General features: G+C 57.6%; 1 protein-coding gene across 4 annotated transcripts in view; it reads left to right on the top strand.

Annotated features, from left to right (window-relative positions):
• The window catches only part of PRKAG2 (protein kinase AMP-activated non-catalytic subunit gamma 2), a 248,537-nt gene that overhangs the window by 75,848 nt on the left and 159,935 nt on the right, over nt 1-12,754 (top strand). For all 4 annotated transcript variants that reach the window (XM_080818930.1, XM_080818928.1, XM_080818929.1 and 1 more), the window contains exon 3: nt 4,894-5,173. In XM_080818930.1, coding sequence (XP_080675056.1) covers nt 4,894-5,173 — 280 coding nt within the window. The remainder of the gene's footprint in view (nt 1-4,893; nt 5,174-12,754) is intronic.

Here is a 12,754-nt window from a genome sequence, read left to right as displayed (position 1 = left end):
AGCGTGTATCCCATGAGGGTCGTTGGACCTGGCGAGAAAGGGGAGGTCAAGGCAGCCTGCAGTCAAGACTGAGGGGGCACCCAGAGAGCTGGGTGTCAAGTCCTTCCTGGACCCCATTATCCACGGCCCAGTGAGAGGTGGCGTGAGGAGGGGCCAGCCACCGGGGTGCCAGGAGCCGTGAGTGGAGATCCAGAGCCACACGGTTCTTCAGCTCTGGGTACTGGCAGCCTGGGGTGGCGGCGAGAGCGCCCGTGCTGGGAAAGCTAGCCTGTTCCCTAAGCATTCGAATTGCCCACAATGAGGGCAACGTACTGGGTTAGGCCTGTGGGTTTCCATTGTTCCCAGCTCCCCATCCTGAGTGAGCAGGCGACCCGATGAGCAGTCACTGTGGCCCAGCCCGAGACAGCGCTCAGAGGATGCTCTCAGGAAGGAGCCGCAGACCTCCCAGCCAGCAGGCAAGGCTGAGGCTGCAGGCCGGCCTCTTGGTCCTCGTGGGCTGGCCACGTCCAAGGGTTTGACTCCGAGACGCCCTCCTTCAAGCGAAACCTAAGGCACAACTGGGAATGCAGTAAAGACCCACGGTGAGGACTGGGGCCTCATCCAGCCCCACCGGCCCCCACTTCGGGGGCTCCCAGAGGGTTCCAGAGCCAAATCACTGTCACAAATGCGTGACTGCAGAGCGGAGAGGGACCTTGGAGGGTTTACAGTGTCCTGGGAATGCTGCGGGACACTGGTGATGGTGATGTGTGGGACACGGGCCTCCCATGCCTGTGGCCTCGCAGGAGAGGAGGGCGTGACCTCCCAAGAAGGCAGCGAATTGTTCCAGAGGGTCTGACTGGGGGGGTGGAGGGACCTCCGTGCTCAGTTAGCTGGGAAGGCGCTTCTCCCCGACATGACCTGGAGCCAGGCCTTGGATGAACGCCACTGGATGCGAGTGGACGGGGCGCGGACGCTTGGGATTCCCACCCACCTTGTTGCCTGCTGCCTTCCCTCGGCCTCCCCGCGCCCCCCTCTGCCCCATCCCCATCCCTCCTCCTGACCCTTGAACCTTGGCGGTTCTCCAGTGAATCTCCGCGAGACTCCAGCGACCTGGAATTATATAGAGATAAAGCCGGCCTTTTTGAGAGGCAGAGTTTGGCCACTACCAAGAAAAATGTCCAGACCGCCTTGGAAGGGCCGCCCTCTTCCCTACCACATTCGGTCCCTTCGTCGTCGCAGTCCAGATCACAATGTCAACACCCCTGTGGAGGGGAATGCGGGTTAGACTCTCGGGCAGCCAGCCCTTTCTGCAGACGGGATGCGGGCGGCCGAAGAGGGTGGGAGGTGCCGCTAGGCTCCGCAGGCACAGATGTGTGGGGACAGTCGGGTGCTTGGTGGCCCCCTCTGGGTCCCAGGAGCCCACACGAAGGGAGACAGATGGCCCCACCTGGCACCCCTTCACAGGTGTTCCTGATGACTGCAGGACACCAACCTGGCGTGCCATAATGTCTATTCATGCGGTCCCCCAGGCCCCTTCACTTTACCCCTGTCTGTGCTGTCCTTGTCCCCCGAGACGGCAGCTCTTTGTCGTACACTGTGCGCCTATGAGGAGCTTCCGGTCCCCTTGACTCCACACAGCTGAAGCGTGTGGTTCCCAGGCCAGCCTCTGGGGGGGAGCTCAATGCCAGGATTTCTAGATTTTTCCACACGGTGGGTGTCACTCTGGGTCTGCCAGCGTGGCGTGGCATCCGGGCCGGTGGGGAGTGGGTTCTGAGCACCGGGCAGCCTGGCCTTTGCCTCAGCGGCCCTCCTGGCAGACGGCCCGACTGCCTGCCCCCCGTTTGCTCCTGCCCGGCAGCACACACCTGCAGGGTCTCTGGGTCCTTTTGTTCATCCAAACACAGGGACTCATCCAATGACATTTACCGAGGTTCTGTTGGACGGCAGCTTACTATAGGCGCGAGCCAAGGCCCCGTCCCTGGAGCTGCCTGTGGCGCCCGGATCTGCATCACCGCCACCCGCCACCCGGCGGGTGGGGAGCGGATGGGAGGCGCGCCGGGCCGTCTTGTCTACCCACTGCCAGGGAGCACGATTAGGCTCTCACGCCCCCCCCCCCCCCCGTGGGAGAAGGCTGAGCCGGCCGTGTCCACCATCATTTGGCCTTTTTGGGGGGAAAGGTCTACTTTCTCTGGGTTCCTCCTCAGTGCCTGACTCAGTTGGCCTGGAATTCTCAGTACAGAGTGGAATCCCAGGCAGGAGAACCCTAGGCTTCCCCCTGGTTTATCAAGGCCCTCTGGGGCGGGCTCCCCCCATCCCTGGCGGCCCAAGAAAATGGCCGTTTGTGCTTCCCATTCTGTCTCCTCCTTCTCAGGCCCTGGTTGCCCGCCACCCATCAGCCTGTCCAAAGCCCATCGGCTTTCGGGTTTTCTCTGACTCCACCCCCCCGGCCCCCATGGAACACAGTGTTTCCCCCTTTCTTCATCGGCCACGCCTTGCCTGCCGTCCCCGTCTTGTCCCCCGCCTCCACCCCCAAGGCCAGCACCGGCTCGGTGGTTCCGCCTTCTCCCCTCGGAGCTCCCAGCACGGCGCGGAGCGTGGCAAACACGGGGCTCCCCTGTGCGGTTAGCCTTGCAAGTAGCGCCTAAACGGGACTCTCGCCTCTGCCCCCAGACTTGACCTTGACGGCGTTGCACGTCTACCGGGCTGCTCCGCCTCTCAGCTATTTCTGCCGCTCTCGGGAGGGATATGGTGTAAAGGTTAAGGCCATGGGCCCCGAAGTCCCATGTCACCACTTACCAGCTTCGTGACCTTCACCCTGCCTCCCACTGGCCGCTCCTCCTGGCTTCGGGCTAGTGGTGCTTGGCAAGTGACGGGGAGAGGCTAGCAGATGGTCCGCCCTGAGCAAATCTGACTGTGCCACTCCCTGGCTAAAAAGCCTCAGAGAAGAGCGAGGTTCTTATGCCGCATGTGGCGTCCTTCCATGATTCAGCCCGGCCTCCCTAACATTCCGTGCCTGTCAAGCAACTGTTCGTTCCTAATTCACGACGAGGCGTGAGGATCAAATGTGCACAGACTTACCGTGTCCAGAAATTGTGCCGGGGCTTCCCTGTCATAGGTCCCCTTAAGCACAGACCCTGTGAGTCGGCCTAGTGTCCCCGCTGGACGGAGGAGGATCCTGACGCTTAAGTCACTCGTCCAGGCTGCCGGATACTGGGCCGGGATTCCAACTCCGGTCCCTGTGTCCACACTCCTTGCTTGTGTGCTGCAGGGTCGTTTCCCACCCTGTGTGTTCTCCCTCCCCCCTGCCCCCACTCCCCATGTCGACAGCCACATCTGTTGCCTGGAGAGCTTCTCCTTGGGGTTCAGACAAACTCCAGAAAGCCTGAGTCCCTTGGGGAGGGGGGCGAGTGGCAAGACCCGGAGCTCTGACGACAGGGGTGGGAGGGTTAGATCTTTTCCATATTAAATGGACAAAGAAAAACCTGGCCTCTCTAGGAGAGGTGCTTGCGTGATGCGTCTGTTGTGCACCGCCTCTGGCTTGGAAACTCACCGCCCAAGGGACTGGCACGGAGCCAGCCGGTGCTCCCCCCATATGGCCACACGGGCCCTCTGGCATAGGGTGGGGAGTTGCAGGGAGAAGTGAGTTGTGATCGAGGGTCACCGAAGGGGTCTGCACAAGGGCACAGCCTCCTGGAAGGAGCCACAAGCCCAGCTCGGGGTGCCCTCTGGTGGTGGGAGAGCTCCCGGGGGCCCTGGGCCCCCGTTGGCCCCCTGTGGACAGAGCGGCCAGAGCTGCACAGATGCTGCCTATGGGCACGTGGGCTCATCTGCCTTCATGCATCTGTGGCCACCTGCCGAGTGGCCTCCCAGGGTCTCTGTGCGGGCTGCTTCCCTGGCCGGTGTGCCCCAGGAGCCATGTGGACAAGCCGCAGTTCTTTCCTACCGTGGGACCGAGCAGGCCCTGAGGTCCTTCCGGCTCCTGTGCGCAAGTTTGCCGAAGCCACAGCGGGAGCGGAACGTGCCGAGCCGGTTCCTGTGCATCGGGGGTGGGCACGACACCTGGTCTTAACAGATGAGGAAACAGGCACAGCGAGCCTAAGTGACTAGGAGGGCCCAGGGAGGGGTGAGCTGGGGCCAGACCCTTCCCCTCGGGCTGCAAGTAGCAGTCCCTGCGCCCCCCCCAGCAGGACGCATCCGATGTGCCTCTAAGTCTGTGAGCTGCGTGCTTCGGCTTGAAGTTACAGGAGGAGTCCGGACATTTCCCAAACCGCCAAGGCGCATGGAGTGCACCTCCGAGGTGTTCCTTGTTCACTCGCTTCCTGAGCTCTGTCAGCAACCCCTGTCGTCCCAGTGCCACAGCAGCTCGGAGGGGGAAGTTCATGCTTCCAAGCGCCAGGTCACCTGGGACCCCAGCCCTGGGCCCACGGCGTTTCGGATGGTAGAGATGCCCGTTTCCTCCTCCGACGCGGGCCAAGAGAACATCCTGCCGGTGTAGTCAGACCTCGAGAAGGGCAATGTCAGGATTTAAGAAGTAAAGACCGGAGCACAGACCCGCAGATGGGATAAAGGGAAAACACAAGGCCTCGAGCTTTTCTTGCTGATTTCCCCGTCCTCCCCTCTGCCCCAGGAACCTCTTCGAGAAAGCTGGGACGGGGGTCAGTGGGCCCCTGGGTGGCGCTGATGAGCCCACAGGCGGGCCATCCTTGGGTCCGATGCTTTCCTCCAGACCACGGGGTGGCCCCCTATGTTTGCACAAGAGCTCATGGCTGTTTCTGGGGCCGGGGGCCACGGAGGAGCAGCCTCGTGACAGAGAACGTCCGGAGGGGCAGGCACGGGAGGGACCGATTCAGTGCAGGGCTGAGGGCTGAGTGCCTGTGCTTGGAATGACCCGTCTGTTTGTCTGTCTCTCCCCAGGTGGACAGCCCCTGCAGCTCGGGCAGCCCCTCTAAAGGGTTCTTCTCCAGAGGCCCCCAGCACCGGCCCTCCAGCCCCGTGTCTGCTCCTGTGAGACCCAAGACCAGCCCTGGCTCTCCCAAAACCGTGTTCCCGTTCTCCTACCAGGAGTCCCCACCCCGCTCCCCCCGTCGCATGAGCTTCAGCGGGATCTTCCGCTCCTCATCCAAAGAATCGTCTCCCAACTCCAACCCGTCTACCTCCCCCGGGGGCATCAGGTTCTTCTCCCGCTCCAGAAAAAGTAAGACATTGATGCTATTGATTCAGGTGGGTGCTGGGCTGCTGGGGACCTGACCTCCTAGGGCCGGTGGGGCAGGGTGCCATTCGCAGGGGCACCCAGGCCGGCCGGGGGGGTGTCGGTGACTTGGTGCTGAGTGCATGTGTCTTGTCTGTCCCCCAAGGACAGCGCTCTCTCCGGAACACAGTTGGTTTCCACCTGCCACTTTCTGCCTACACAAAGCCGTCGGTATGGGGGCAGCGCAAACGTCCCAGTCCTCCCAGTGGGACTCACAAGGACAGCTACATGAAACCTGGGCCCATAGCTTTCCCTGAAATCTGTAGCCGCAGCAAGCTAAGCTTCGGCACGTTCCCCGGGGCCAGAGCACCCAGACCTTGGTTTGCTCTGCCAGATGTGCCCTCACGACCTGTGGCTTGGTTTCGTGGGGTTTGAATGGACCTGTTTCTGACAGATCCTGACTTTCTGTTTTGGGTGCTGGGCAGCTGGGGTTGATTCACTGGAGAAACAAGGGAAGAAAATGTGTGTTTAGGTGAGCGCTCCTCACCTTCATGAGTATCTGTGATTTAAGGACAAAATACTCCCAGTTGAGCACCGTTGATCATACCTGGGAGTGTAACGGGCAAGCGGCAAAGTAGACAGAACGGGTTTCCTCCTTCCCCGTGTCTTAGCACATCTCCCCACGCCATCTGAGTCTCTGTGATGATATAGAAAGCTCCTGTTTGGGACGGCAGTGATTTGGGAACTAAACTTGCCCTTCGGCGTGCGGTCGGTCGCCTTCCTTTTTTTCCAGATCGCGTGTTACGTACGCTCAGGACCCGCAGGATAAAGCAACACTCAATCGGCAAGACCAAGACACAGAGCACAGATTCAGCCTCCGGGGCTTAGCAGGAAAGGGCGGGGGCTCTCTCTTTCCTTTTCCGTGTGGTGTGGGGTATGGTTGCTGGTACCCCTGACGTCATCCCCCTAATGACTGGCCCTAAGCGTAAGTGCACAAAGGTCATGGGTCAGAGTGGCCCTCCAGCCACCGGGTGACATGCCTTTGGGAATTAAGTCTACAAACCCAGTAGGGAGAGGGGAGTGTCCGGGCACTGATGTCCTAACGCTCTAGAGAGAGTTGCGGCTTCCTTGACCGAGATCGTGAAATTCTCAAATATCTCTCAGAGGAGGGGATGCCGGGCGGGTCGACGTCAGGACGCCTTGTTTCACTGGTGGCATCACGCCTGTGTTGGTTATAACAGAACTACCTTGTATTAGCCTCCCGGGGCTGCTGTAACAACCGGGTGGTTCGAGCAACAGAAATGTAGACTGTCACGTTTCTGGAGGCCGGAAGTCCAAATTCAAGATGCCACTTGAATGGTAGAGGTGCTTCTCCCTCTGCAGGGTCTCGGGAGGGATCTATTCCACATCTTTCTCTTGGCTTCTGGCGGCGCCAGTAACCCGTGGTCCCCGTTGCCTTAGAGCAGTGTCCCTCCAATCCCTGCCTCTCCCTCCGTCATCGCGTGGCATCTTTCCTTCGCGTGTCTGTGTCGTGGGTCTCCGCTCCTCTTCTTGTAAGAGCTAAGTCTCGGATTAGCAGACCGTTCTGCTCTAGTATAGTCGCATCTCGTCTTAATGGATTATGTCTGCAGTGTTACCCATTCAAAAAGGTCACATTCTGAGGCTCCCGGAGAGGCATGAGTGGAGAGGACACTGTCCAAGCCAGTACATTGGTCTCATAGGAAAAGCCAAGATGTACAGTTCACGTCAAGGGCTGGGAATGGAGAGGATTTGTGGGTGGAGAGGGGCCAGCCTGTGAAGGCCAGGGTCATTTCTGAAGGCAGAAGGGAGCAGCCAAGATACGGAGTCTGGGAGAGTGGTGCATTGGGTGGTGGTGCTGGGCTGGCCTTTCAGCTTGCTGGGAAGCAAAAGGCCATGCTGCCTTTTTCTGTTTGGCATTTTAAAGGGCTCTTCAATGTTCTTGGCCAGAAAATCCTGTTTCCAGGGTCTGTCTTCTAAGATGTTATGGAGTATCCATAACTTGTCAAGGCTCCTCTCTACCATCTGGCCAGGCAGCTGTAGACTGAGCTCAGGGAGGCTCTGGTTGGCTCCGGCCACTCGTGAAGACAAGCATTGATCAGGTGGGGCTGGGCGCTTGGCTTCTCCAGCTCCCTGGGAGGGGAGGTTCAGACCAGAGTAGGCCTGGTCCCAAGACCCATGTTCTTGACCTTGAACCACTGAGCCCAGGAACTTGGTATTCCCCAAGTGGAAGCCCATTCTGCCAGGCCGTATCATTAATGAAGGTCTGTTTCCTGAGGGAGGGGTGCCCTACTTCGCTGGGAGGAGGGTCCCCTGGGCTCCCTGCTGCTTGGTCTGCAAACGTGCTCGCAGGAGGCTTGCTTGCAGGATGTGCCGTCTACTGCCTTTCTGCCTACTCGAATCAGTTCCTGGATCAAGGTCCCCAGACCGTGTGTTTCTCCCCGCTGCCCCAGTACTGGTTTCACGAGATGGAGCCTGAGAGTAACGTCACTCATCAGTCTGCGTGCAGGGCCTTTACCAGAAACAGCCCGTGAGACCCGCTGTGTCCCCTGGAAGAGCATCACAAAGACGTTGTTCGTTCCCCAAGGCCCCTGGGAGACATTTCCTGTCCAGCCTTGGTCCTGAGAATAGCTGTGCTTGCGAGCGATTGGGGTGTTTTGTCTGTAATGGACACTGAGCGTGTTACAGCTCTGTTGCCTGCCGGACGTCTCAGAGCTGCCTTTGTACGAGGGGCGTAAAGCGGGCTTCTCTAGCCTCATTTCTGAATCTAATTTTGGTCCCCATCCTTCTTTCATACCACTTTTTTTTTTTTTTAAACAAGGAAGACAACTCATTGGAAGGATTTGGGGGTATTTATAGAATTCAAAGAAGAGCTTACTGCTGGGGACTCAGGAAGGGAGGGGACCGGGCTGGCTCTGGGGGCCTTGGCAGCGAGAGTGCGCGGATCTTTCCATGAGATCCAGAGACTTCCTTGTCTCTGTGTCTCTCCTCTTGCCACGCTGAAGTCATTATAGGATACCTGATTAGCCCAGTTAGGGTCTCTGAACCAGCTGGTTGTGGGGGAAGGGGCAGATCCTGTAGCAAGACCAGAATGACCCATGACCCCCTCACCCCCACCCCCATGCCACATCTGGTCTTGGGACCAGTGATTTCCCAGGTTGGCTGGTGTTCGTGGCCCAGGGAAGAGAACCAAATCTTGGTTCTAGAAGGATCCATCCCATGGAGGACCTGCTGGTGTGGCGTGGCTGCCATCTCCTACTCCCTCTGCTCTGCTGATCCAGTGGCCTCTGAATTCGAGGCATGTCTTGGGGACTCTGGGTTTTTATCATACTCCCTCCAGCCCCACGGTAGCCCCAAACATAGTTCTCATGATGGTCAAGGTCTTAATCCCACCCAAAACAACCATCCACTCTTCTGCCTCGTCTTCTAATGCAGTGGTGGGCAAACCAGAGCCTGGGGACAAAATCTGGCGACCACCTGTTATTATAAATAAAGCTTCATTGAAAACAGTCACGCCCATTTGGTTCTCTGGACCGTGGCTGCCTTCACGTTGCAGCCATAGGGTCCGGTCCACAGAGTCTGAAATGTTTGGACCCAGCTACCGTCTAGTAGCTCCAGAAGTCCAAAGCAGTCATGTGGCAGGAGAAGCTTCCAGAAAGGTGAAGCTTTATCTTCAAAGGGGTTTTTAGAACTGAATCTTGTCTTTGGAGATGAGGGAAAGAAAGCCCGGTCAATATGTGCGTGAACTCAAATAGTAAGATTAAAGTTTTAAAGAATCATAAAATAATTTTGCACCGTCAGCAAGGACCTCAAGAATGGCTTAGCGTCATGTCACTAAACTTTGCTTTCTAATTGTTGCAATTACAAATATTACGCCTAACAATCACAAATAATGACAAATGCTTTTACCGTGTCTCCTAAGTGCATCATACGTGACAATTATTTTAATCCTTGTGTAAAACTCTATAAAGTGACTTTTTACCATTTTTATCAAAATAAAAACTGAGCCACAGAGAGGGGAAGTCATGGAGCTAAGGCCACACAGCTGGTAAGTGGTAGAACCAAGATCTGAACTCAGGTGGTCTGAGTTGAACTCCCCAATCTACTTTTAACCCAGATGCGAAGCCTCTGCTGGAAGGAGAAGATTTTAGGAATCTCTAAGCCAATAGTCGGACAACAGCCAGCCATTTAGAAGTAAGGAAAAGAGAAGGGTTTCCTTGGAGATTCCTTACACCAAAATAATTTCCATATAGAGCAAAACTGTATGTTACTCACATGTCCCGCAAAATGGAAAAATATAGTCTTGGGGTGTCAGGCCTTTCTTTTGTAAAGGGTGAAAAAATGGGTTTATAAATGCGAGTAAACATCACACCTTTCTCACCATTGTTGGAAGCTGGTAGGCTTGATGCTCAGAGTGTCAGGATGGTGGTCTGGGTAGAGAAGAGCTGGGAGGTCTATATGAGAGAAGGTAGGGCGCATTCAAGGGAGAAGTGCGTACGTCCGTGATGGGTGGTTAGGTGAGTGAAGGCAAGGCTCCAGAAGGTGAATCTGAGCCGGGCAGGACGTGGGAGTTCTGGTAGCGAGACCAGAGACTGCAGCCCAGTCACTGTGCTGGGTCAGATGGAAGAGAGAAAGGACACATCTAGACGGGGTTCCCGTGTTCGGGGAAGACCACTGCACCCCCGGCTCCCACCTGCCTCTTCATACCTCCTCTTCGGCAGGGCCTTCCTCTGGGACCTGCACAAAATTGACACGTTCTGCACATTACATGCTTCTTTCCACAGCGAGTGCTGTGAATTGACTGGTTCCCTTGGCTGCCTTTCCCAGCAGAATGTAAGCTCTCCGAGCAGAGGGGCTATTTGGTCGTAGGCTCCTTTCTCAGCGTCTAGAACAGCACCTGGCACTAGCGGGCGTCCAGCAACCCCGGTACCCTCCGTCCACCCCTGAGTCCACCCATGTGCTCGGCTCTCAGGCTCCGGCTCGGGCTCCTTCTGAATGAGGGGCGTTGCCCGTGTTCACCGAGAAGTAAGCACGACTCTCTCGGCAACGATAAAGGACAGACACGACAATGCACCGCGTCGGAATAACCACTTCGGAAACACAGACACGAACAGAAGCAGCAGCTCCCTCTCCACCAAAGGCCGGGAGCTCAGCCAGCGGGAGGTTTCCCTCTCGCCTTCGCACAAAAGAGAGCTTGCCGCTAAAACCGAATTCCTGCTCCTGGCAGCCCGCCAGCTGCTCCGCACCGTCGTGGACGCCCGCCCATCCATCCCACCTCGCCCTCCGCCTCCCGGGAAGGTTGACGTCGGATCCCAGCCCTGCCTCCATGAGGGAGGAAGCCGCCGACCCACCAGCCTGCAGCTGCTTTCTCTGCTGCCGGCCCCGGCCTGCGGCTTCGCAGAGGTGACCTTCCCACAAGCCCTGGGGAGCGGAACTTGAGTCTGAAATTGCTGTTTATTAGAGTTCCTGGAGGTACGTGAATCGCCTGCAGGCTCTGGACGTGACCATCCGTGTTAGGAAGGCCCTGAATCCGGCAGCAAATGCCACGGGCAGCAGCAGGTGCGTGGGCCGGAGAAACAGGGCTCGTGTAGGAATTAAGGTCAAGTTACCAGGCGAGGGCTCGGTGGAGAATCGGGTGAGATAAACCCTCTATTTCAGGTAGATTGCTAAGATATAGGTAGATTTTTAAAATCTATCTGTAGTAGGTAGATTAGTAAGAAGTACCAATTCATTTTAGTCCTTAGAATAACTTCTGTGGGTTTATCTGTGTCCCCACAAAAGAGACAGTTTGAAGTCCTAACCCCCCCCAAATCCCTGAATGTGACCTTATTGAAATAAAGCTGCTACAGATGTAACGAGTTAAGAAAAAGTCATCCTAGAGGTGGGTGGGGGCCACATCCGACATAATTCGTGTTTTGTAAGAAGAGGGGGACACGGAGGCAGGCACACGGGTGAATCCGAGGGAGGAGGGCAGAGATGGGCGAGATGCGTCTGGGGCTGAGGAGTCCCAGGGGCTGCCGGAGGCACCAGAAGCTGAAAAGCCGAGGAAGGATCCCCCCCCCCGACCAGTTTCAGAGGCCGTGGGGACCTGCCGGCCTTCATTTCAGACTCCTGACCCACACACTGTGATTTTCTTTGTCGCCGTGACCCTTCCACGGGACAGCGATGCCATTTCACAGGTAGGAAACTGGTGTTCGTGTCAGGTTTGGCTCGCGATCTTTACATCACAGGAACACTTCTGCGGGGGCGATGTCACCACAGGGCTCAGATGCCCTCCCCCTGGGGAGGAAGGAGGCTGGTCCTGAGGCCGGTTCCTCGTGGGTGGTTTTCAAGAGAGCCGTCTCAGCAGCTGGGGAGGGCCGGAGAGCATGTTACCCGGCCAAGGACTGAGTCGGAGACAGCTTGTGAGTCGGAAGGGAAGGGGAGTGCAGGGTGGCCAAGCCCGGTGCCCGGTCACGGCGCGAGCTCCTCTGCTTCTCCCGACCCCTCCCCGCAGCGGGGTTGGGGCCACAGTGCTGGGGATACAGGAGGTGTTTAGCCCAGATCTAGGTCCTCGGTGGGGAGGGCAGCCCAGAGCCAGCTGCCTCCCCATGTGGGCTGGCGACCTGACCGAAAGAAACCCATTTTACGTCGAACCCCTGAGAACCTGGGGCTTATTTCTTGCTGTGGCCGCGCTGAGCCTCTCCTGGCAAAGCAAGTTAGACTGGTAGAAATGGACGGGTTGGGGCTCAAGGAAGTTTTGAGTCGGTCTGCTTACCTCAAGATAGGAGAGATGAACACATTCACGGGCTGAGAAGCAAGCGGCCGATGGGGGGACTCCTGAAACACACAGACGGGTCGTGAGGAGCAGGGACACGCGCCTGCGTCCATCTCTGGTGTTGGTTTCTGGTCTCCATTAGACTGCTGGGTTTTTGCTCTGGGGGCGCCTGTTTGTCCTCATGGCCCCAACAAGGCTGCCTGCCCCGCCAGAGCTGCCATCACTCAGCGTCAGCCCTCTGGGCCTCTCTGGGTTGTTCTGGGCTTTGCACCGCTGGTGTGTGGACGTCCCTTTGGCACCATGAAGCGCGTTTCCTCGGGTGCACGGGCGCCGTGCCTTCCCTGCTGCCGCCACACCGTCCAGCCGGGCCCTCTTCGCGCAGACTCAAGCTCAGGTCAGCACGCGGAGACTGCATGTGCCCCACGGCACCCCCGCAAGGCAGCTGCTTATCCCTGACTCAGGGTCGCCGAGCTCAGGGGCGGCACTGGGGCATGTGAGCTGGTCTGCCCCGAACGCGGTGGGTGCTAAGCGAGGTTTGACCCGTCCCTTTCCTGAGGACACCTGGATTGTTCTCAGAACCCATCGGCCCCTCTGACCTCACTGAGTTTAGTCTACCTCTCGGTGGTGGCTCCTTTGTGGGGCCCTGAGGAGCTATCATCGTCTTTCCTCTGCCTGTTTGGTCCTTAAACGTACATATATATTTGAGAGCATGTGCACGCATCTGTGTAAACACCGTCAGATGGCTAAGCCCCCTTCATCCATTAGACACAGTCTTAGAAATGCTTTCCTGCCAATCGCTGAGATCATCTCTA

Source organism: Martes martes, assembly GCF_963455335.1.
Source record: "Martes martes genome assembly, chromosome: 11".
NCBI lineage: Eukaryota > Metazoa > Chordata > Mammalia > Carnivora > Mustelidae > Martes > Martes martes.
The sequence above is the reverse complement of the archived record's forward strand: the minus strand, read 5'-3'. Positions and strand labels throughout refer to the sequence as shown.